The sequence below is a fragment of the Panthera leo genome, chromosome B2 (genome assembly GCF_018350215.1).
Source record: "Panthera leo isolate Ple1 chromosome B2, P.leo_Ple1_pat1.1, whole genome shotgun sequence".
Lineage (NCBI taxonomy): Eukaryota > Metazoa > Chordata > Mammalia > Carnivora > Felidae > Panthera > Panthera leo.
This window is the reverse complement of record NC_056683.1, coordinates 106,438,635-106,464,782: the sequence shown is the minus strand read 5'-3', so window position 1 is coordinate 106,464,782 and position 26,148 is coordinate 106,438,635. Positions and strand designations below refer to the sequence as shown.

At 35.3% G+C, this 26,148-nt stretch overlaps 1 protein-coding gene across 3 annotated transcripts in view; it reads left to right on the top strand.

Annotated features, from left to right (window-relative positions):
- CEP85L (centrosomal protein 85 like) overlaps window positions 1-26,148 on the top strand; it is a 215,605-nt gene that overhangs the window by 70,897 nt on the left and 118,560 nt on the right. For all 3 annotated transcript variants that reach the window (XM_042939703.1, XM_042939702.1, XM_042939701.1), the window contains exon 3: window positions 22,221-23,008. In XM_042939703.1, coding sequence (XP_042795637.1) covers window positions 22,221-23,008 — 788 coding nt within the window. The remainder of the gene's footprint in view (window positions 1-22,220; window positions 23,009-26,148) is intronic.

Sequence of the window (26,148 nt, the reverse complement as noted above, 5' to 3'; positions counted from 1 at the left end):
TATTTTTCATCTCTCATTTGGAGATAACTTGTTTTTATGTATTATGAAGATTTAACAGCATGACTTTTAAATTGCTTAGTGCAGTTCTTTGCATTACCATCATTGATTTTAAAACGATTTGTGTTCTCCTTCCTTGATCTCTTTTTTGTGTCTCTTTCCTCAGATTTCTCTGTCTTAGGAAGTTTACCAGCTGGCTTATCTAAAACAGTGTTGCTTCTACTGCCACCCTCACAGTTTTGTACCCACACCCTTGCTTTATTTTGGGTTTGTTTATTCTGTCATAGAATAGGAACTGGTATTTACTGGATGCTCAATTTTGTTCAACAAAACAGTGCATATATAGATTTTCAGTTAAGGTTCCTGTTTTTAGCCTGCTTTTGTACCTGATATTTCTGAGGTTACACCCTCTTTGATGTTCTCCTAAATGAACTCCCTGTGCTACATTTCCAGACTTGTATTTTATGCCACGTATTCTGTTCTGCTTCAATAATTAGCCCTTTATTTTCCACCTTCTGGGATTTTCTTGCAATTTTTTTCTCTGATGGTCCTGTAATTTTCATTGCCGTGAGTTTCTACTGTCATTTTGTTGAGCCTTGAAAGGGAGAGAATATAACTTTGTGTGCTCAGACAGTAATCTTGAACCAGAAAATCTGTGAGACAGATATAAATGAAAAACAAAGAGAGGGGTACCTGGATGGCTCAGTCAGTTAAATGTCTGACTCTTGGTTTAGTCATGATCGTGCAGTCGTGAATTCAAGCCTTTCCCCGCATTGGGCTCTGGGCTGCTGGTGTAGAGCCTGCTTGGGGTTCTCTCTCTCCTTTTCTCTCTGGCCCTCCCCCACTCTGTCTCTCAAAATAAATAAATAAACTTAAAAAAAAAACAGAAAAAGAACTAAAAAAGGTTATACAACTTTTCCTTAGTGTCAGTTATTCTGTGTATTTCTTCTACTTCGCCAATTTTTAAAAAAAAGTAATAAATGCACATTTAAAAAAGCATAAAGGTGAACATAATTTTAAAAACAAATTTGTATTTCAAATATCATTAAATTTGTGGTCTTTGAAAAATTTGAACCTATATAGTATTAAATAGAACAAAAAGTGAAATCTCCCTTTATTTTCCCTTCTTTAATTCTTGCTTTATTTTCAAAGGTAACAGATACTATCAGTGTGTTCCATATTCTTCCAGATCTTTTGTGTACATTTATTCACCTACACACAGGTTTTAAAATAAAACTAAAACTGGATCATTCCATATATGTTTGTGATTTGCTTTCCGTTTTTTTTTTTTGTCTTATTTATATTGGATTTCTTTAAAAAATTAATTTTCATTGTAAATGAATCACATGACCTAGTCCACATCACCTCCTAGAATTGCCTTTTCTCCAAGGACATTCAAACATTCAAATGTTGAGATAAGATTGGGACTGGGTTTGACCTCCTGGGCATTTAAGAGTAAAATAGACTTCTTTGGGTGGGGCATGGGGGATATTTTTTGATGTATCAGAAGGAACACACAGAATGAATAAAAGTCTTACCAGTTTACAACAGATGAGCCAAATCACAAGTTGGAATAAAATAAAAGGCTAGAATATCTGTTATATATATATTTCTCTAGCAAACGTATCAACTTAAGTATTCAAAAAAATTTTTTTTAATGTTTATTTATTTTTGAGAGAGAGAGACACAGAGTGTGAGCGGGAGAGGGTCAGAGAGAGAGGGAGACACGGAATCTGAAGAAGACTCCAGGCTCTGAGCTGTCAGCACAGAGCCCGATGCAGGGCTCGAACCCATGAACTGTGAGATCATGATCCGAGCTGGAGTAGGATGCTTAACCGACTGAGCCACCTGGCCACGCGCCCCATCAACTTAAGTACTTCTTAAAAACACATTTATTTGATTTAATGAAAATTCAAAAGTTTTGAATGAACACTGATAAAAGATAGTAAATTTAAGAAATGACACACTGGGAATAAATATTTGAAATAAAACTACATGGAAATAATAATTAATGTTATTTAAAGAGCTTCTACAAATAAGGACAATGCCCCCAAATAGGTATTCATTTATAAAATTCAAAATGTTTTATAATTTTAAATATTTTATAGATAAAAAGTAAACAATTCATGGGAAAAGTACAGATGCCCAATAAGCATCAAAAAGATGAACAGAGTCATAGTGAAATAAAAGTCTGGATGATGGGATACTGCTTTTCAGCAACAGGGGGAAATTGTCCCTTTTCTCCAAAAATAGACTCTAATATCCAGAGTCTGAGCATAGCTGGGAAAAGTAGTACTCTCATAACTAGTACATATATTCAGCCTTTATAGAGGAAAACTTGGCAGTGATAACTAACAACTTTCTAGCTGTTACTATGTCTTAGGTACTTTACACAATAATTCATTTAATCCTCACAATAACCATCTAATGGAGGAAGTGAGACACAAAGAGGTCAATTACCTGTAAATATCCTAGGTAAAGTGTAAATATTCTTGATTTAGCACACAGACAGGTGAACAAAGATCATACATACAAATATAGTCACTGTAGCACTGTTTAGTAAAAGTTTAGAGACAACTTTAAGTATATTAATAGGGACATGGTTAAATATTTCACTGTGTATCCAGTTAAAATAATTAGGTAGTTTATATGTGCAAACCTAGAAATTCAAGCAGGACTCTACCTTAAGACAACAAGTTGAACACTGTCCTTTAATTTACCTAACTCCTTTCTGAAATCCCTCTGAAACTCGGGGAAAAACAGATAAACAACACTATGGTGACAAGGAGAACAAGACAAAACAAGAGTGAAATTCTGGGAGCTATAATTCAGAACAAGTAAATTTTTCTAGCAGATCCCAAAGAGTTGAATCCTAAACCAGCAACAAAAATTCAGGAGCAAGCTGTATATATATTAGCAAGCTGTAATAATATAGCATATATTAATAAAGTCCTCAATAAGGTCCAGGAACTGGTAGTACCTGGATTGCCAGGTTTCTCCACTGTATAGTAACTCTTCCACTTTTTTTTTTTCAAGTTTATTTCTTTATTTTGAGAGAGAGCATGAGCTTGCATGCAAATGTGGGGGGGAGGGGCAAAGAGAGAGGGAGAGGGAGAGAATACCAAGCAGCCTCTGTGCTGTCAGTGCAGAGCCTGTGGGCTCCATCCCATGAACCATGAGATCATGACCTGAGCCAAAATCAAGAGTCAAAACACTTAACCAACTGAACCACCCAGGCACCCCTTCTGCTTTCTACTGTATTATGTTATTTGGATGCAGTCTTAGGGGGAGTATTAAACTCCACCTCCTAGAAGAGGAAGTACCTGAATTTAATATTTAGAATTATTCTTAAAAATTTATTTGTCCTTTCTATTCCATTTATTTATTCACTTGTTTGTATCAATGTGGGCTCATGTATTATACCTACTTTTTTTTTAAAATTAAACTTCAGACTTTATTAGAATTTACCAGTTTTTTATTAATGTTCTCCTGCTCCTAGTTCCTATTCAGGATACCATATTACTTTTAGTTGTAATGTCTCCCTTAATCTCCTTTGGTCTGTTACAATTTCTCATGCTTTCCTTTTTTCATAACCTTAAGAGTGTTGAGGAACACTGGTTAGGTATTTTATAGAATGCCCCTCAAATTGGATTTGTTTGATGTTTTCTCATGATTACATTGAGATTATGCTTTTTGGGAAGAAGAGTACAGAGATGAAAGTGTCATATGTCAGGGGGTACATGATATTTATCTGATACCAGTGGTGATGTTAACCTTGATCTCTTGGTTAAAATGTGTTTTCTGGGTTTCTCCACTATAAAACTATTATTTTGCCCTTTCATATTCTATTATTTGGAAGCAAATCACTAAGTCCAGCCCAAACATAAAGTGGTTGTGGAGTACTGAGTTCTATATCCTGGAGGGGAAAATATGTATATAATTTGGAATTAGTTTTTTCTTTTTTTTTTAGGTAGGCATCATGTCCAACATGGAGCCCAATGTGGGGCTTAAACTCACGACACTGAGATCAAGACTTGAGCTGAGATCAAGAGCTGGGCAGTTAATGGACTGAGCCACCCAGGCACCCCAAATTGGAATTTTTTTATAAGAAAGATTCATCCTTATCTCCCTCATTTATATCAGTATGGACTATGCATATATATTTTATTTTTTTGGGTTATGACTCAATAATATTTATTTTGTTGCTCAAATTATTACAGCTTTGTTCCATTAGGAACTCTTTCATGTTGGCTCCTATGATACTTTCTGCCCCACACCCATCCTTTTGTTTTTGAGCATTTCCTAATTTTGGGTACTATAAAGTGTCCCATGCTCGTCTTATATTTTCTCTACCCTCACCCTGGAATCAGTGATTTCTTCAAGGAGCTCTGGTTCCTTTTATTGGAGAATGGTATTTAGAAATCAAGATCTGGGTGCTGGGAATGCTTGTTACTGCTGGGGTGTCATGGCTTCTAGGCTGTCCCAGAGGACAGAGCTAGGCTATGCAGGTATGTCTACCAACTTGTGTATACACACATACCTATAATTGTTTCTGTGTGTATTCATCAGTATTTATATTAAGATAAACATGTTTAATGCTGATATCTCTTGACTCTAATCCAGTAAAGTAGAGCTTATTTTAGCCTTTTCCTTGCTTGTCTGTATATAACTTCTCTCTCCCAACAGTGAGATACCTCCTACCACCTACCATCCATTTACTTATTGTTCAACCCCTAGTGTACAAGTAAAGCAGGTTCAGAAACATTAACCCGTATTTCCCTGTGTTCGTTTTCTGGGGCTTCCATAACCAATTACCACACGCTGGGTGGCTTAAGACAATAGAAATACATTTACTTATGGTTTTGGAGACCACAAATCCAAAGTCAAGGGGTCTACAGGGCCATGCTGTCTTCAGAGGCTCTACGAATGAATTGTCCTGCCTTGCCTCTTCTAGCTTCTGGTGGTTACCAGCAATCCTCTTTTACATGGCTTTCTTTGGTTCTCCCCAGTGTCTTCAGATCTCTCTTTCCCCTTATAAATAGAACACCTGTCACTGGATTTAGGGCCCACCCTAATTCAGCACGACCTCATCTTTTGATTACATTTGCACGGACCTTATTTCCAAATGAGGCCACATTAGCAGGTTCTGGGTGTTTTAATGTATCTTAAGGGTGGACACAATTCATTCCATAACACTCTATTATATGTGGTTAAACAGAAAGGCATAAAATAAATGCTGGAGAGCAATTTGAACTAAGTTTAATTGAAAATAGAACTGCTTTGAGGGCTTAAAAAAGTGTAATTAGCCATTCTCTTCAATGAATTTTAAAAATTAACTTGTTTTTTGAGGAGAGAATGATGTGGGAACAATAACAGATCTGAGGAGTTAAAAGCTGCTGAGTGGATGCCCTGGGATTTTTTTAGTTATAGTAAAGCTGTTTGCTTTAAGCAAATTATACTCTTTCTTAACTTGGGTCCTATGTTTTGACTTTTCAAAAATTTACTTGAGATCCAGAAATGAAATAAACTCAATAATCTTTGTTTTCAAATAGTTACTTCACCCTCCATTGAATATTATGGTGTTAACATGGATCCAGGTGGAAATTTTCCTTCCTCAGTTTGGCCAAGGAGAGCTTAAAAATAATCTCCCTCCCTCCCCTCAGACTAGGTTACGAAATATCAAGACTGTATGCTACCTTTTCATAATGACTGGCTGGAGAACTGAAAATACCTTATTGAGAATATTACTGGTAATGGTTTCTTTTTCATAATCTCCAGAAACTGTGATCCTGCTGTGTATTATTATGTAATTATTCAACTTTTCTCTTGCTATTTAGAAAATGACCTTTTCTTCAGTCTCCTCTCTTCAATTAATTTATTTGTTTTAACAGTAGCAAATATCATGGCTTTTCTCACTAATTCATTGGGTGTTAAATATAAGTTCCTTTAATCTTTTAGGGATGAAGAGCATGATTTCTACTTTCTTCTTGAATTGAGCCAATATGAAGATGATGTATTTTTTGGACTTCCATTATTTTTTGCTGTTACCTCTAACCTGAACTCCCAACTCCTTTCCCTGTCAGTTTTTTAGTAACACATGAAGCAATGAGTGATTTTACTGGTATATATTGCACAGAACTATACAGAGTATCCTAATGGCCAAAGAATCCATTGAGTTTAAGGCATGATCACAATAGGTAGTGTTATTTGAAGGCTATTATATATGGATAAGGCATAGGGCAAATAGGGCAAGAGTTCTAGGAAAGGATAAAGAAGGAGTGTGAAGAATGATGGATGAAAGTTAGATGGAGTAATAGAACTCTGGAAGACTGACATTAATAGAAATTTAGGACTTCTGTGGAAAATGAATCAGAATTATGGTTTGAGTGATTGGTGTGTTTATGGATGATCTTGATTGCGTTTATGATGGACTATCTGGAAAGGTGAAGTGCAGCTGTTTAAAAATGTTACCTGAATATAGGAACTAGTTTTAGGAGATATATTAAAGCAGTCACATAGAGCAGGCATATCTGTTTAGTTAGAAGGAAAGCTTTGTGTTTGCTTATGTAATACTAGATTCCATTTAGGATATGTTTTCCCTCCTGAATTTCTGTCTTTCTGAAGTTCTCGTAATATCCACTTCATGGGAGCTATTCTTTTGCTCTTCATCTTCTCTGTTCTTTGGTAATTGTCCTGAATCTTTTAACTTACAAAGTCTTGTTTTTCATTGTGGGCTTTGCTTCATGGCATATCTGTTTTATGTTAAGGTATCAGGAAAACAACCACTGTGGAGAATTACTGAATATTGAAAATAGCCTTGCATTAGAACATAACTAATAGGTTGAGATTTATAATGTAATGTCAGCTTTATAAACTAAACATACTTTGTGTTAGTTTATTTTATATGAATGTCATTTGCTTTACTTACTTTGGCCTTGTCTTTTTGTTATTCACTAACCATAGATCTATAAAGTGTTTTTTTCTCACTTATAAAATTAAATCTATCCTTATGAAATGCCAAATGTTATAGAATAATCCAAAAGTGTTCATCTCCTTTGTTCTGTAACTCCCAGCTGAGAATTACCATGGCATATACTTAATATTAATTTCAAAATAATATACATGAAATTTGGACTAGTGTTACCAAGTATAGTTTGAGTTTGTTTTAGAGTGTATCTACAGAATATTTTATTTAGCTATCTTTATTTCTGTTACTGTTCCTATTTTGTCTTAGAGGAAGTTATATCTTCCTTCTTGATTTCCAATGCTGTGGCATGAAGTGCTGCATTATTTTGGTTTGTTGTGACAACTTTTAGGTGAAATGTGTAAATGCGTTTGAATTCTTGAAAGATTGATTATTATGAAAATCTCAACATACATATTAAATAACTACATGATTTACATACCACATGGAGCTGTATTAAAAACTGTTGATTTAACTCAACGATTTCACTTACTATACTTGAGATCAATATATATACTTAAAACTATTGTAAATTACAGTCAGTTTTTTTTGGAGATATTTAATGTAGTTTATGCAAAACAGTAATAGAGAGCTGTGTGATCCATTATGGTAGCTGCTAGCAATATCTGGCTTATTGAGTGCTTAAACTGTGCCTCATTCAAACTGAGATGTAAAATGCACACTGGACTTTGAATACTTCGTGTAAAAAAATGTAAATATCTTACTGATACTTTTTAATACTGATCACATGATGAAATGATATTATTGGATTTGTTGGGTTAAATAAAGGCATTCTTGAAGTTAATTTTACGTTTTTACTATTTTCCTATGTGGTTACTACAAAACTTAAAATTACAAGTGCACTTTATGTTACATTTCTGTTGGACATATTGGGCATACTGGTATTGGCAGTGTATAATTTGTAAATGGTTTACTTTCAAAGATTTTATGAACGTATATGTTTATATATTTCCAAGTAGAAACAACATTGGCTTCTCAAAACAACTATAAGCCCACTTCGTATTTAATGTGAAGTAATTTATATTGACAACATTATGTCTATGATAAATTGTATTCTGTCAGTCTGGGAGTACCAAGAGCACACCCCTTTTATCATTTTGACAGGGATAAGAGCTTCGCTGCAGTGGGATTGCCCTAGCTCCTTTAACAAAGAGAAAGTTAGTTGAGTATGGTGGGGTGGAAAGGATTAGGTAGGGAAGATTGTAGATTGGAGAATTCCTGAAATTCTGAAGAGTTCTGTTGTTCAGTTGGGAAATGGGGAAATAATGTCAATTATTCCTGCTGGAATTCCCCTTTCTTGGGTCTGAGATGTAGGCACTTGGACTCAATTAGGAGAGGGAGGAAGGAACATTCCCCTGTAGACTCAGAGCATAGTTTGCTGTGAGGCCAGTAGGCCCTCATGTGAAGGTGAGTGGGTAGACGAGTCTGATAGCACCACGCTTTGATAATATAATATTTGTTTGGAAATGTAGTGTTTAGGAGGAAAGAGCCAATCTTGCTACAGGCTTCTAAAGTTTGGCTGCTTTTTGAAAATAATAACTATGTTACATAATTTAGATATTTAACCTGTGATAGTAAATTTTGAGTTCTTACTTACCTCAGTAATTATTTCTCTTTATCTGTAATACAATTATGGTTGAATAGGTATACCTCTGTATACTAAATGTAAACTTATTGGGTATAGATCAAAGTACATGGAATCATTTTATTCAGTTCAATGGTACATTGCTTTAAGTAACCAGTACATCTGTGACGTAAATTGTCAGACTTTAAACTGCATAGTACTGTCTAATCGGACCCCTAACCCCTATCCCATTCTCTTCCTTTTATTATTGTTTGGTTTTAACTGGTGTTCCAAGTAATACTCTTTGGCCATTGTTAAATCCTCAAAGTATCCTATGAATCACCTGAAAAATAACTTGCATTCTTTTTTATTTTAATTCTTTAAAAACTTAAAATCTCTATGAATATAGAATAATTGAATTCAGAATATAAGTGCTCTATGAATAACAAATATCCAGTTTTATAAATGACCGTTACATATATAGAAGTAGCTTTCCTTTTTTTTCCCTCTCCAACATGTAGCTTTTAGAGAGGTTCATTCATTTATTAATCCTCAGATCAGTTTTCTAGGTGTGCAGGATAGTTTAGTGTTGGTCTGGCTGTATTTCATGAAAATGAGACAGAAAAAACTTCCATGCTGTTCCGCTATCTTGGCTCCTCTGCTTGAGGTTCATTTACTTAATTACTTAATAAGTATTTATTGAAAACTTCATGTCTTTTAAGAACCAGAGAATTGAAAAAGATCAAAATGGAGGGAGAGGATTACATCAGAATCTTAGCCAGAATAGGACTCTAGTACAGAACTATATTCTAAAATTACGATTGCGTGATTTGCTTTTCGCCATGGTATTTTGAGATTTCAAATAAAGCTAAAAAGAGTGTGAGCGTGTTTTGTTTTGTTTTGTTTTGTTTTGTTTTGTTTTTCTGTTCAACAAGAAGTTGAGGTACTAATTTAACATTAGTGGTACGACCTTTTAGGTGTGGTAATTTGTTCATGAGGTATCCAATTCAGGTTGGTAGGAAAATAGATCTGTGACCTGAAGATACATGCATCTTCAAGACCACCAAATAGTAACATAGGCCACACCGGCAGATCACCAACTTCTGGGGTTTTCTTGCTGAGACCTGGAGGCTGTAAATAGCTGCTGTTACCGTAGAAATTAGTTTGAAAGGGAGTTGTTTTTGAAGTGTGCAGCACTTGTGTAGATATAACCTAGATGTGGTGCCGGAGTTGAGTGATTAAGGGGGAAAGAAATAAGAGGAAACTGGGAGTATAGGACCCTGTGGTAATAAAAGAACTTATTTTTTACTTAGGCTGGCTTTGTCACCTTCCACAGGACAATCTTCCTCTTCCTTATGACATGAAGCCTGGGAGGTAGGGTTTCTAGGCAGTTTTGTTTTTTATTGTTGTTGATGTTGTTGTTGTTTTTAATCTTCTTAAACCTGAATTTTTAAATGTAGCTTCTAACAGTCTGTTTGGGGCTGATTTTCAAGCATATTTATATATTTTATTTAAAAAAGGTACAAATAGAGTTAAGTAATTTTTTACTTTGATAATTTCCAACTGCTAATTTGTATTAGAGATAATTTTCTTATCTAATTAACCTCATTTATTTCAAAAGGAGGGACTGATAAAAATGGACTTCAATTTAATCATATCTTCATTAGTTGTTTTTACTAAGAAATAATAGGACTGTTTAATAATATAAATTTTGAGGTCATCCTGTGAATATATATCAGAAAGGAAGAAAAATTAGAAAAGTTACCAGTTGGTGCATTATCTTTATCGTATGAAGATATGAAGGCCTTGAAAGGTAAGAACTTGTTCAGTCATTTATTCACATAGCTAATATTTATTGAGTGTCTGCTGTGTATGAGATACTGTGCTAGGGGTTAGGATTAAACAGACATTTTCCGTGTTCCTTGTGTACATAAGGAGGAGACAGGAAACAATTATCATAAAATAGGAACAGTATGATTGATGAAATACATAGGGTAGGGGGTATACCTAGATCCACTGGATTAGGTAAAGGACCCCTGGCAGAAGTGGTGTTTAAGCTGAGGCCCAAAAAGTTAAGTAGGAACTGGCAGGGCACAAGGCAGGAGAGTAGGTTGAGAGAACAGCATGGTCAGTGACTAGAAGGTGAGAGATTCTGGGGATGGAGCAGAAGAGAGCCAAACTGGATGCAATGGAGACCACCTGTGTTGTGGGTAGGAGCCTTGGTGACTTGTTCATAAAAAGAAGTGGGAAAGGAGAAAATGAGGTTATTCAGGAGACATTTAGGAGATGAAAACAGTACATTCTTTTTAAGCAGCTTTATTTAGATGGAATTCATATACTTTACAATTCAGCCATTTCAAGGGTACAATTCAGGGATGCTTGGCTGGCTCAGTTGGTAGAGCATGCAACTCTTGGGCTCAGAGTTGTGAGTTCAAGCCCCACTTTGGGCATGGGGTCTACATGTGTACAATTCAGTGGCATTAAGTGTATTCAGAGTTGTATATCTATTACCAGTATCACTTTTGGGACATTTTCATTATCTCCAAAAAAGCCCCACTCTTCCTTAGCCATCATCCTGAACACTGTTATTCCCCCAGCCCTAGGCAGCCACTAATTTTGGAGGATGTCATAAAAATTTCCCAGGGCTCTTTTTTCTTTGCTTATATATTTTATTACAGTGATTAGGTTTTATTAGATTAGCCAAATGTTTTCTCTAAAACACCTCATTTAAAAATGTTTTTTAATGTTTATATTTGTTTTTGAGTCAGAGAGAGAGAGAGAGAGAGAGAGAGAGAGAGAGAGCAAGCGAGCATGAGTGGGGGAGGGGCAGAGAGAGGGGGAGACACAGAATCTGAAGCAGGCTCCAGGCTCTGAGCTGTCAGCATAGAGCCCGACGTGGAGCTCGAACTCATCAACCGCGAGATCATGACCTGAGCCAAAGTTGGACGCTCAACCGACTGAGCCACCTAGGCACCCCTAAAACACCTCATTTTAAAGTAAAATATTCTCTTGCTGTTAGTTTTTTTTCCTTTTTTACAGAAAATTCCAAATATCTGCCAAAGTAGAAAGTAAAATGGTAAAACCCACATGTACACAGCACCAAATTTATATAATAAAAAATTATAACACATGGCAATCTTCCAGCTATTATTTCTCTGCTTATTCCCACACCCTTGGTAATATTTTTAATAAATTGAAAGCTCCCTCTTAACCCTTTCATTGTAACAATAGTAATATTTATTGAGCATTTACTGTGTAGAAGACATGATGATAAGAAGTGGACATTATTTCAGTTAATTAAAAAATTATATGGTAGGTACAATTGTATACCTATTTTCTAGGTGAAATAAATAATATTTAAGTCATTCTTTAATCTGTTATATTTGTTTTATTTTATTAATGGTCAGTTAGTTCATTGGTGGGTAATACTATGTTTTTGCCAGTTCATAACTTTGGAAATTTCAGGACTGTAATAATGGTTACTCCAGTTAACTTGGCTTCCAGATTCTACAGTGGATTAGTCAGTCAGTTGGCCTTTAACATTAATAAAAATACCTACCATAAATTTTTGCAATATGGAGTTTTGTACTTTATACATGATTTTTAAAGATTCTTTATTATAGAGTCCTTCTGAGGTAAAATATGATTAACTTTTTTTTTTTTTTACTGGTGAAAAAGGAGTTAGAGGGGGTTAATAATGTATCTGGGGTTATATAGCTATTCGAGTGACAGAGCTGAGATTCTTCAAACCTAAGTTCAGAGCTCTGCCTAACCCCACTGTTTAAGATATCTGTACTCAGAAGGGAGAAACTAGAGGGAAAGAAGCCTTGAGAGGTGTAATTTAGGATAGTCTAGGTAACCCTAGACTGAGAAACAGGAGACCAGCATTCTATTTTGAGATTTGTACTTGGTCAAGTAATTTAGCCTTTATGGACTTTAGTTCTTCATTTGCATATGGGAGTAGGTCAGAGGTTATGCACAGAACATTTTTTTTTGCTTGTGAAATTAAATCATTTCCAGGCAGCCTTCAAACAATAACAATTTACATTCTTTTGCAAGAATGCAAATACCCTTTTCCTTTGCTTCCCATCTCTAGTTTTCTTGTTGATCTACATTATTTCTTAAAATGAAATATTTGAATTTTAAATTCTTAAACATGGCATGTAATGGCATTACAGCTCTACTGGGTTTGCAGGAGGATTGTTTGCTTGAGGTATATTTTGTATCTTTATGGACTTCATTTTTACCTTCAGTGTTACTCATTCATCCATTCATCCATCCATTCATTTTTCACTCAGTTTTTATTATTTTGTTTCTTGGCCTGGTAGAATACGAATGCTTGAGCCTGATGACCAAGCTGAGCTGAATTAAGTTCATTTTACTTCCCTATGATGACCCTATGTACTATTGACCTGGAAAGGCTGTTCACATGGCTGTGAGCTTAGGGAGATTAATGACTTCACATTTCCCCTGACTTGCAGATAGATAGAGGATAGATAGGTGGATAGATGGGTAATTTGTTGTCTGTTCTTTCATAGTAAGTTTTGTTTCTAAGAAAGTTTGCATTGTAAAAAATAATTGTAATTTAAGAGATTAAGTTGTAATTTGATTTGTGAAAATTTTTACAGGAGAGAAATAACTTCTAGCTCTTTTCACGTAAACTGCCTGGTGAGACAATCTTAAAACTAGTGTGAGATATCCAGAAAATGGTACAGTTGAATGAAATTTTAGAAGGCATTTAAGAAAAAAAATTAAGTTTTTATATAAAAAGGGAAGCTGTTTTTACTGACTAGCTTTTAAAATGAGTTTTGTTTTGAATTATTGGCCTCTTTTTAAAAATTGTTTTTAATGTTTATTTATTTTCGAAAGAGAGCGTGAGCAGGGAGGGGAGGGACAGAGAGAGAGAGGGAGACACAGAATCCGAAGCAAACTCGAGGCTCTGAGCTGTCAGCACAGAGCCCGACATGGGGCTAGAACTCACAAACCACTAGATCATGACCTGAGCCGAAGTCGGACGGTTAACCGACTGAGCCACCCAGGTGCTCCTAAGTTATTGGCTTCTTTAAGCTGTACCTCAGATTGTCCTTTAAGTTGCTGATAATCTGGCTGGAGATCAGAAATGCCCTCTACCCTCTTTTTTTGAAACCAGTTTTCATTTTGTTTTATATACACAGAAATGCTTATGCACAGAATTGTATACTGTTGCTATCATAAGTAATCACTAAAAGAGTATAAGCCATACATTTGGCTGTAAGGAAACAAGTTTCTCACTATCCTTAAATAAAAGCAAGAAATTTAGGAAAGCATGATTTTTATGATACTGACACTTGACATACAGTTTTTCTAACATTCCTGACAGTTATTTTTATATGATTCTTTTTTGTGTTTGTTTTTAGACTTGATACAGATAACATAATGCCAAAATGCCAAAAGAGGGCTTAATATTTTAGGTTTATCTTTGATTAAAAAATTACTTGAACAATTTTTTTTTTTTGGTAGCTTTTCACTTACTGTGATGACTATTACATTTTGGTGCATTTTTAAACTATTGTATGCTTTCTTTTATGCTTTTTGCTTCGGGTTTTTTTCCATTTTTTCTTATCTTCTTTTGATTGAATTTTATCTTCATGCCATTTTGCTTCTAGTTTATTAGAATTATACACTACCTGTGTTTTTAGAAAATAGCTTTATTATTGGGGTGCCTGGATGGCTCAGTCAGTTAAGTGTCCAACTCTTGATCTTGTCGGGTCATGATCTCACAGCTTGCAAGATCGAGCCCTGTGCTGACAGTGGGGAGCCTGCTTGGGATTCTCTCCCTCTCTCTCTGCCCCTCCCCTGCTCATTGTCTTTCTCTCAAAATAAATAAACTTAAAAACAAACAAACAGACTCAGCTTTATTGAGATATAGTTCACATACCATACAATTCACTCTAAGTATACAATTTAATGGTTTTTAATATATTCTCATTGTGCAGTTATTACCACGATCTAATTTTAGAACATTTTTAGCCTCTGTTAAAGAAATGCATTAGCTATCACTCTTCATCTTCCCTAAGCAACCACCAGTCTTTCTGTCTCTATAGATATCTTTGTACTGGGCAAGTCATATAAATGGGATCATCTAATATATGGTCCTTTGTGACTGATTTCCATTAAGCATAATGTTTTTAAGATTCAAGTTGTAGCACATACTAATACTTCATTTCTTTTTATTGCCATATAATCTACTGTATGGATAATACCACAATTTATTTATCTTTTCATCAGTTGATGGCCATTTGGGTTATTTTGGCTTTGGGCCATTAAGAATAATGTCTCTGTGAACATGTTTTCATTTCTTTTGGGTATGTATCCAGGATTGGAATTGCTGGGTAATATGGTAACTCTGTGTTTAACCTTTGGAGGAACTGCCAGACTGTTTCCTAAGCAATGGGGCCTTTTTTCATTCCCACCAGTGTTGTATGAAGGTTCCAGTTTCTCCACATCCTTGCCAACACTTACTAATATGGCTTTTTGACGATAGCTATTCTAGTGGGTATGAAGTGGTATCTCATTGTGGTTTTGACTTGCAGTTCCCTGATGACTACATGATGTCCAGCATCTTTTCATATGCTTTCATAAGTCAGTTTGTATATCTTCTTTGGAGAAATGTCTGTCTAAATCTGCACCCATTCTTAAATTGGGTCATTTGTGTTTTTATGGAGCTGTAAGAGTTTTTAATATAATCTAGATACAAGTCCCTATGAGATAAATGATTTGCAAAAATTCTCTCCCATTTCGTGGGTAGTCTTTTTACTTTCTTGTTAGTCTCATTGACAGCAAGTTTTAAAAATTTTGATCAAATCCAATTTATCTTTACTTTTTTTGTTGCTTGGGCTTTTGGTATTGTATGTAAAAAAAAAAAAAACACTGACTTAACATCATGAAGATTTACACCTATGATTTCTTCTAAGAGTTGTATAGTTTTAGCTGTTGCATTTAGGCTTATGATTCATTTTGAGTTAACACTTATGGATTGTACAAGGTAGGGGTCCAACTTTAGCTTTACAGTTGTACCAAGTCTACCTATTCTTTAGTTGTTAATGTAGACGTTACAATACGCAACCCTTAACTTGACTGTCTAGAATGGTGATTAGAAGCTTTGTCTTCCTCTCATAAATATAAGGACCTTAAAACATGGGAATACTGATCTACCCCTGTTTTGAGTTGTATGTCACAGTTGCCAAATATTTTGATTCTATCTTTTTTTAGCCCAACTGATTTTATTGTTTTATGCAATTGTCCTTCATTTTTTAGATTTGTGTTTACTTAGAAAAACTTTTTATTTTTCTTTATTTTTTAATTTTTTTAATGTTTATTTTAGAGAGAGAGAGAGAGCGAGTGTGAGCAGGGGACAGGCTGAGAGAAAGGGAGGCAGAGAATCTGAAGCAGGCTCTGTGCTAACAGCAGACAGCAGACAGCCTGATGCGAGACTTGAAGTCACAAACGGAGAGACCATGGCCTGAGCCAAAGTCAGACCCTTAACCTACTTCACCCAGGTGCCCCTTATTTATTTATTTATTTATTTATTTATTTATTTATTTATTTATAATTCAGGGGTCATATGTTTTCTATGTGAAAGAAACTAAAGGAATCTTAGTAGCTCTTCTGGTGAGTCTGTTGATGATAAGCTCCATTTTTGTTAGCTGAAAATATATTTTGACCTCATTCTTGAAAGATAGCTTGCCTTTCCAAACAATTCTTGGGTGCCAGTTATTTACTATTAACCCTTTGAAGGTAATACTTCACTGTGTTGTAGATTCCATTATTGCTGTTGAGCATTATTGCTCAAGAGCAGTCATCTTGAGAGTTCTTTTATGAATAGTCTGCCTTTTCTCTCTGGCTCACATCTCATTGTCTGCTGTTTTGTAGTTTCCTTCTGATAAACTTTAGTCTTGGCTTGCAGCTGTGTATGTAATGGTGAAGTATGAACCCTGAGGGGAAGGGCTATATTCATCTTTTTGTGAATAATGTATTTTCGTTGTCTTTTCTACCTAGTACAGTTCCTTGTACAGGATTCATTCCTAGGAGATTCTTCGGTTTAATTATTGTTGAGTTTCTTTCTATAGGTCTTTTCCTACCAGAATGTAGTTTAGAATATTTTTAAATATTTATAAAAATATAGGGAATGCTTAGAAATGTTCATGTATTTTAAAAGGATATGGTTACATGTGGCATAAAAATGTGTTTTTTTCTGGTATGATATGATTAAAGCATTAGCAGGAAGGGAAAAAAGTATCATGGTGGCATATGAAACTTAATTATTGCCTTTGGGTTAGAGTTAAAATTTTTATTTAAAAATTTGTTAGAATAGTTATGTTAAATAAAAATATTTTGATATGGGGTTATATAGTTTCCTGATTAATTTTTAACTATGAAGACTTGTGATTTATTGTTATAATATAGGTCTGGAGGGTGTGGTCTTTTTTGAATTTATTTCCTTTTAACTTTAAAAAGGATAGAGCAGAGAGAGACTATCTCTATATACAAGAGAAGATAGAATCAATGTATTCATCTATTTCCAGGTAACAATAACATGACAGTGAAACAGAAGGTTGAGATTTTGTTTAGAATTCAGAATATGTTATCTTAAATATTATTCACTTGTATTGTCGGGTTATAGTGAAGTCCTCTTATATTTTTCCCTTGCAAGCTGAAGGGATTCCCTTCATATGATTCCCTTGCAATCTGTCTGAAACCATTAGCTGTTCTATGCTCTCTGTGAATGCTATAGACCCAGTCCTCTGGCTTTTAAAAGGACTACACTCTGCTGGTTTCAGATTTCATTGTGGTGACTTAGATGTGGCCCAGATGCCATTGTAATAACTTGCATTTGAGATTTGTGTCTACAGTTAGATAGTATAATAAAGCACGTTAGGAATTGTATTTTGTCTACCCCTAATTGCCTGTGTTTCATTAGGGCAAAATAACATTTTTAAGGTGTTAAAATTAATATTTTTCTGGACTCCTTTCTGAGAAATAATGGTCCCTTTTCTAGATATTCATACTATCAAATTTTTATTTTTTTCTTTATTATTTCATGTTGTATGTGCATGTGTATGTATGTGCATATGTGTGTGAACAGACTAATCTTTAATTAATCCTTAGTTTTGGCAGTACTGAATTGTGAAAGTCACAGTCAATAAGTTTTTACACTAGAACTCAGATACTGGTGATGGTTGAGGTTGGGATATTTAAGCTTGAAGGCTTCAGAACTGGAATCAGACCCAGATGGAATGATGTTGTAGTGAATAGAACAGAGAATCACTTACTGAGCAGTAATATTTCCTGGTCCCCTCTCTACCTTAACTGAATGAAGATCTCTTAGAATAGGGCTTCAGACATCTCAGGTAACTTTTAGTATGTTAAATTTTGAGAACTTCAGATAAGTGACTTTTAGGAATAAATTCTATCCTCTGTGTAATATTTGAATAGTATATATCAATTTTTTTCAGATTTGTAGGAGTAAATGCTAGTCTGATATGGAATTTGTTTTTATCACCAGTTGTTGATTTTCTATGCAGTTGGGAAATACTGAGCTAGCACAGGAAGACAGAAAAGTAGCGCATTATCAGATATAAGTAACAGCCAAGGCAGTGATCTCTGATCTCAGAGGTTTCAGCTGTGACATGGAAAGTGAGACAGTCACCTGATACATTATTCATACTTAAGTAACAGTGTTATTTGAGATATCTTAAACTCTTTGAGGTCACAAACCAAAACATCTTTGCAATAGTTTGACCAAATGGTCAAGTTATGCTCCTTGAAAAGAAATTAAAATAAGACATTGTATGTCCTCTTTCCATGATCAAGGGTGTACCTTTGTTAAGTTTGGGGTGTATTCTTTCATACCATTTCTCTGCTCATGACTAGATACATATTTACATACATTCACTTATATGCTGGCATATTTTAAATATTGATATATATAGACAGATTGCCCCTCTTCTCTCAAATGCTATAGCAATTTATGATTCCATTATTGTAGGATATTATAGCCTTTAATAATTTTATGAATAGAATAGGGAACACACTTTAACTATTAATGAGTTTGAACATCTGGGGTTTTTTTTAACATGTATTATTTATTTTTATTTCTTGTGATTTGCTTTCTAATTTCCTTTGCTTGTTTTAAAATTGGTTTGTTAGGTTTTGTTTTGTTTTAATTTATTGGAGTTCCTTGTATAGTATGGATATTTACTCTTTTGTCTGTTATATGATGGAATAATGTTTACTTAGCAATTTCAGTGATGTGATAATAATTAACATTTTGCTTTGTACCGGGAATTCTTCTGAGTCCTTTCTGTCCATTTTTTTCTTTTAATCTTCACTGTTGTCATGTCTACTTTATGGATGAGGTGACCGTGATGCAAGGAGGTTAAGTAAGTTTTTTGAACACATGTGACTGAGTGGGAGAGCCAGGATTTGAATCTAAAAAGATTAGTTTTAAAACTGTTACATTTAACCTTACACTTTATCTTTACTTACTAAGCTTTTTTTCAATGTAAATAACTGAAAATTTAAAAAAAATTTTTTTTAGTTTTAAAGATATTCAGGACACCTGGGTGGCTCAGTCAGTTAAGCATTGGATTCTTGATTTTGGCTCAGGTCATAGATATCATGGTTCATAACATTGAGCCCCGGGAGCCTCACTTCAGACTCTGTGCTGACAGCCTGGAGCCTACTTGAGATTCTGTTTCTGCCCCTCCCTGCTCATGCCTTTTTCCTCCCTCTCTCTCAAAAATTAATAAGCTTAAAAAAATAAAGATATTTAATGATTTTAATACAAATACTCGTTTAGGAATAGTGACACAAACGTGTGTGTTTATGTATCTATACACATAATTATATAGTTGGTAAATAGATTTAATACTATAATGTATTAATACAGATATTTCATAGGCTTTTAGTGACGTTTGTCCTATATCTATTTAGAACTGACCTTTAGTAGCATATTCCTTTCCTTTTTTCTATTGATTACCATAGTAATCTGTTAATCTTCATGTGGCTAATCATTTTGCTTTAATCCTCAACAGTGTTATTGGAATAATCATTTTAAGTATGGTTTTGATCATGTTACTCCTTTGGAAACTTTCAGTGGTATCACATTTCTTGCTTAATGAAGGCCAGCCTCTTTCCTTACCTGGGCATTTGAAGACTTACATAACTGTTTCACCTTTACCTTTCAGGAATTGCCTTGAGCAATTTTTTTTTTTTTTTCTGTTTAAAAAATTTAGTTTGCTGGCTGTGATGCAATGTGTAGTATACTAGTCTTTGAATCTAATGGTTCAAGTTCAGATTTCCATGGCACTTTATTTTGTTTGCATGCAATATGACATAATGCAAAGAAAGCACTGTCATTTCTAGAATTTCTGTATAGGTATGACCTAAGATGTGTCAGACTGGTTGGAAAGGGAGTGAGGGAATCAAGCACATTTTTCTGAAACGAGGTTTGCATAACAAACAAAAGATTTTTCTTTCTTAACATTGTGTATTGGAGTTGATGGGAGATTGGGTATGGGGGGCAGGACTGAAGTCTACCCTGCCACCCTAGTGTTCAGCCACTGGTATTAGATACAGGTTTGCAGTATCTGAAAGACCCTCCTTACTATGTGATCTTGAGCAATATACTGAACTCTAAATGTTAATTTTCACCTTTGAGCAACTTTTCTTGACACTGCATACAACACACAAATGGGATAATTTGTTATTTACTTTGGGAATTACATTCTTCTGGCTTTATACTCTGATCAGTTAGTGTTCTTAATCAGCAAAAGAAGCTTGCTGACCTGATTGAGAAGATGAAGAATTTATTTAAGGATGTTTGGTACCTCATAGAATTTTGGGGGAAGGCTGGAGAACCAGGCTTCAGGTTAAACTTACAGGTAATATGCCTCAAATCGTTTCTGAGAACTGTCACTTCTCTAGCCCCACCAAGCACCAGTGCTGCCCAGTTGCTGCCCTTCTGGGGTGGTGCTCCCATTGTGGAAGGCCGATGCCTCTGCTGTTGCCTATGCCAGCCAAAAATGGTGGGTCCACCTGGAGCCTGTTTTCTAAGTGACTCCCTTCCAAACTGAAATCTTGTGCTGGTGCTTCTAATGTCTGCATCATAGTTGCAGAATATGTTGGGAATTTGAGATCTAAAATTAATTTCATATGATTAGACTTATAATAATGTGGCAATTTTCATGAGTATAAAAAGGTTCTGCAGAAGCTGATGAAAAGCTTGAACATGTTGAACAAGTGTTCACTATAATACTTTTGCTTGTATTCTCCCATCTGTAATATTTTTTCTTCTTTATCTCCAAGTGAAGAAATTCTGTGTAAAGACCTACTGGAATTTCATTGTTTGAATTAGTCTGCCTAGCTCTTTCTCATGTGAATTTTCTTATGACCTTTTCATCATTTCTTTTTGCATAATTTTATTTCTTTAAAACAATATCAGTGCTAACAAGTAATAGTAAATATATTCTAATGTACCAAACAATATGGAAAATATAGAATAAACTCTGAAGGTTACCTTTTACTACTCATCTCTTCTCCCCTCATACTTTCAATTGCTATCCTATTTTGAAGCTTCCTCTGGTAAAATTTATAATCTTTAATTTTAAGTTGGCACATTCGATGATAATTTGGAACTTGATGGTAAGTTCATGGAATATAGAGGTCTTTATTTGTGCTTTGGGTTTCCATGGAGCCTCTAAAACTGTTACTGTGTGTAGAACAATAACACAGGAAGGCTTGACCTAAGGCAATAGCTGTGTAATCATTTTGGAAGTGAAGGCTTACAACTTAGGGATTTAGTGAATGTGCAGAGAAAGATAGCCATCTAAAGTAGACTCCAGGAGTTCTAGCTTGGGAATCATACCATTGATGATGCCATTTAAGGGAGACTAGGAATGGAGGAATTACTCTGTATCCACAAATATATTGCTGGAATGCTTTCTGATTATGTTCCATTGTTTATTTATTTTGAGGGAGGGAGAGAGAGAGACCCAGTATATGTGAGTGGAGGGGGGAGGAGGAGGAAAGAAAGAGAATCCCAAGCGGACTCCCAGCCTTTAGTGCAGAGGCCGATATGGGGCTTGAACTCATGAAGTGCAAGATCATGACCTCAGCCGAAATCAGGAGTTGGACGTTTAACCCACTAAGCCACTCAGGCATCCCACCCATATTTCTGATTTGAATTAGAGTTTGGGCAGGTGCTAAAATGTTTAAGTGTGGCATAGATTTCCACAGTTCAGGAAAGACCATGAAAAATACATTTTCTGGTAAAGTTATTTCTGGGCTGGATGATGAATAAGACCTCTCAGTGAGGAGATGGATTTTTCTTTTAAAAAAGTAAAAATAATTAAATAAGGTGACTATAAACCTATTTTCTAGTCCTTCGTCATCTGTAAGTAGATAGTAAATGGGCATATATTCCATTGTGTATCCATTTTTAGAAAATAATATTTGAAAGTAAGTTTGGTTTATTTCAGGTAAACATAATGATAATAAACTCATTTTGATAAAGCATCTCTGAAAAACTTGTGCTGGGAAACCATATTCAGATACTTGTTTTGGCATTTCACATTTAGACCCTTCCCCCCCTCCATTAATTATAACTAATTTGACATTCTTTTCTCTTTCCAGATCATTCAACTTCAAGTGGCACATTATCTTTTAAGCCTAGTCGGTCGTTGGTTACTCTTCCTACTGCCCATGTCATGCCGTCTAACTCCAGCGCTACAGTTTCCAAACACAGGGAATCATTGACGTCAGATGGCTCAAAATGGAGTACTAGCCTCATGCAAGCTTTGGGAAACCACAGTAGGGGAGAACAGGACTCTTCACTAGACATGAAGGACTTCCGGCCCCTCCGGAAATGGTCATCTTTATCCAAACTCACTGCCCCGGATAACTTCAGCCAGGGTGGCATTGTACACACTGAAGAGTCAAGGAGTGGTTTGGAAAAGACAGGGAGAGGCAAGGTTTTAACCTCGCAACTAAGAACAATTGGGCCTAGCTGCTTACATGATAGTATGGAGATGCTTAAACTAGAAGACAAGGAAATAAATAAAAAACGATCGTCAACTCTGGACTGCAAATATAAATTTGAGAGCTGTAGCAAAGACGACTTTAGAGCTTCCTCCTCCACCCTTAGGAGACAGACCTTAGACATGACATACAGTGCCTTACCTGAAAGCAAGCCCATTATGACAAATGCAGAGGCTTTTGAACCTCCGAAATATTTACTGCTTGGTCAACAGGCAGTAGGTGGAGTCCCCATTCAGCCTTCTGTGAGGACACAGATGTGGCTTACGGAGCAGTTGCGGACAAACCCATTGGAAAATAGAACTACAGAGGACTCTTACAGTTTAGCTCCTTGGCAACAGCAGCAAATTGAAGAGTTTCGACAAGAAAATGAAACACCAGTGCAGGTATGGCTCAAAGTCTAGTGTTTGCTTCCCTCCAGTGGATGTTATGAGTACAGTAGCACACTTGCAGTAAGCGTACACAGATGGTTTTGTTTTTCCTCTTTGCTACAAGTTACTAAGTTTATAAAAGTTGCTACAAGTTTATAAAAGGTATAAACTCCCAAAGTATTGTTTGGATAAATAAAAGTGAAACAAATACTTGAGGCTGATTAACATGGAAAATTTAAAATCTTGTACCTAACTTAGTTTTCACTTTCCTTCTCATTTGTTAAGTGGGCATAAAAATAAAGAAAAATATACTTAATTTAAAGAAACTTGAAACAGATATGGGGACTGGCACAGTATAATTGGAAAAACAGTAATTCTGGAGTATGAGGTCTTGGATTTTATTTCTGGTTCTATCAAATTCAGAACCTGGATGATTTTCTACCTGTCATTTAATACTTCATTTCTTTGGGTCTTAGTTTCTTTTCCCTTTCTTCTTTTTTTTTCTTGAGATATAATTGACATATTGTAATATGTATTGTAGAATACATTGTAGAATATGTCAATTCTACATCATAATGATCTGCTATGTATGTTTTGTGACCTTATCACCACAATAAATTTAAGTCTGGTTAACGTCCCTCACTATGCATAGTTTCCATTTTTTTTTCCCCTTGTGAGAACTTGTAAGATTTTCTCTTAGCAACTTTCAAATATATAATACTATATTATTATAGTCATCATGGTGTATATGATGCTGTACAAGTCACATCCTCATGACTTATGTGTTTTTTACCTCATGACTTATGTGTTTTATAGCTGGAAGTTTGTCTTTTGATTCCCTTCACCTATTTTGCTCACCCCCAGCCCATGGCAACCACCAGTCAGTTCTCTATATCTGTGATTTTTTTTTTTTTTAAGGTTCTACATGTAAAAGATCATATGGTATTTGTCTTTGACGTAATTCACTTAGCATAATGCCCTTAAGGTACATTCATGTCACAAATGGCAAGATTCCATTTTTTTTTAATGACTGAATAATATTGTGTTGTATATGTACCACATTTTGTTTATCCAGTCATCATCAGTGAGCACTTAAGGTTGCTTTCATGTCTTGGCTGTTGTAATTAGAGCTGCAGTGGATATAGGAGTGCATATATTTTGGGGAGTTAGTGAGGAAAGCACTTTATAAAATATCACATATAAATAAAATGGGTGTGTATCCCCTAAAGTAACATGTAAATGTGTACATTTTTTTTGATCTGGAAATGTTTTCTATTCCAAGATAATTTCCACAGCTCATTTTAACTGGGAAAGCAATTATCTGTAGAATTTTCTGTAAATTCTATCATCTATTTTTTATTAACAGTATTTTCTGAAACAGTATTACTGAAACAGTAATTTTCTGAAATTAATTCTGTCAGAAATTACAAACTTTCCCTTAGAGAAAACATTTAAAATTACTATTCATTACTGCTACTAATAAAAAATAATAAAGATTAAAGGAATATATTCTGTGGAAGAATAAGGAGATCACTTATCTAGAAACCTCACAAATCTGAGTATAGTCCCAAAACGTACACACACCCTGTTGTGCTACATTCACAGGAGAATCCTTAACCCGTCCCTTGTGCCTTCCTTACTCTTGTTTTGGGCAAGACTGCTTATAGTCTTGATTATGTATATTCAAATCACATAACCAAACAAGCATTATTATGATGTCTGAACTACAAATCAGAAAAGAGCAATTTAACTAGACTTGTGATTTATCAGTTCAAGTGATTGAAAGATAGGAAATGTAATTTTTAAAAGACTATTATAATTTATTTTTTAATTAAAAAGTTTTTTAATTTTATTTTTGAGAGAGAGAGACACACACAGAATGCGACGGGGAGGGGCAGAGAGAGGGAGATACGGAATCTGAAGCAGGCTCCAGGCTCTGAGCTGTCAGCACAGAGCCTAACTTGGGGGCTGAGCTCATGAACCCCGAGTCATGATCTTAGCTGAAGTCAGATGCTTAACTGACTGAGCCACCCAGGCGCCCCTGTTATATTTTAGTTCTCAACTGCTTTGTGATTATAGGAGAACAGGGATCAGGCATATACTTTTCCAGCTGGTATTTTTGCACAGAACTGTAGTTGTTCACAACTGAACAACTTTAGTAGGTTGTGATAACCTAACTTAGTAGGTATGATAGAAAGGTAACTGAGAAAATTGGATGAATTGAATTGAAAGAAGTAAGTCCTAATTCACTCATTCTGCTCAGAGAAACCTCTGCTGTAAACTAGGTTTTTCCCAATCTTGAAGCAATGCAGAGAGGCTAGGGAGCTTGGAGGTGCACTGTAGAGCCAGACTTCTTCTTCTTCTTTTTTTTTTTTTTTTTTAATTTTTTTTTTTTTAACGTTTATTTATTTTTGACACAGAGAGAGACAGAGTATGAACGGGGGAAGGGCAGAGAGAGAGGGACACAGAATTGGAAGCAGGCTCCAGGCTCTGAGCCATCAGCCCAGAGCCCGACGCGGGGCTCAAACTCACAGACCGCAAGATCGTGACCTGAGCTGAAGTCCGACGCTTAACTGACCGAGCCACCCAGGCACCCCTCAGACTTCTTTTTAAATCTTCTCGCTAGTACATGTAGAGGAAGCAGGCTACAAAGGGGCAAAAGTTGCACGCGCCCTGGAATGTCCTGCCTTTTGATTAACCATATTTGGGATGGTTTCTTTGTAGTGCTCTTAAGTTTTGTAGTAGAAAGATGAAACCAGGTAAAGAACACTTAAGACACTTCAGTTGCTATGTTTAAATGATCACTTCTTTTATTCCCTTCTTGGACTACTACAGAAGAAGTCTTCAGTGCCTTCTCCTTGGAGCCTCCAAGTGCTGTCTTTATTATAAAAGTTCTCATCTTAATTGTTTCTTAAAAGACTTAAAAAAATTTGACTTCCTTTTAGTCTAATTTTTATATAAAGGGAAGAGCCGTAATAAGGATTGGTCCATCTGATAAATTGGGAGAATGTGTATGATTTGCAAGCACAACTGCTAAACTCTCACTATGAAAAAACCCTGTTTTTACAACTATGGAAAGGAATTTGGCTGAGAGTCACAATCTAATACCACCATACATTTATATAGAACTTTAGCTTATCTCATTTGATCTTAAC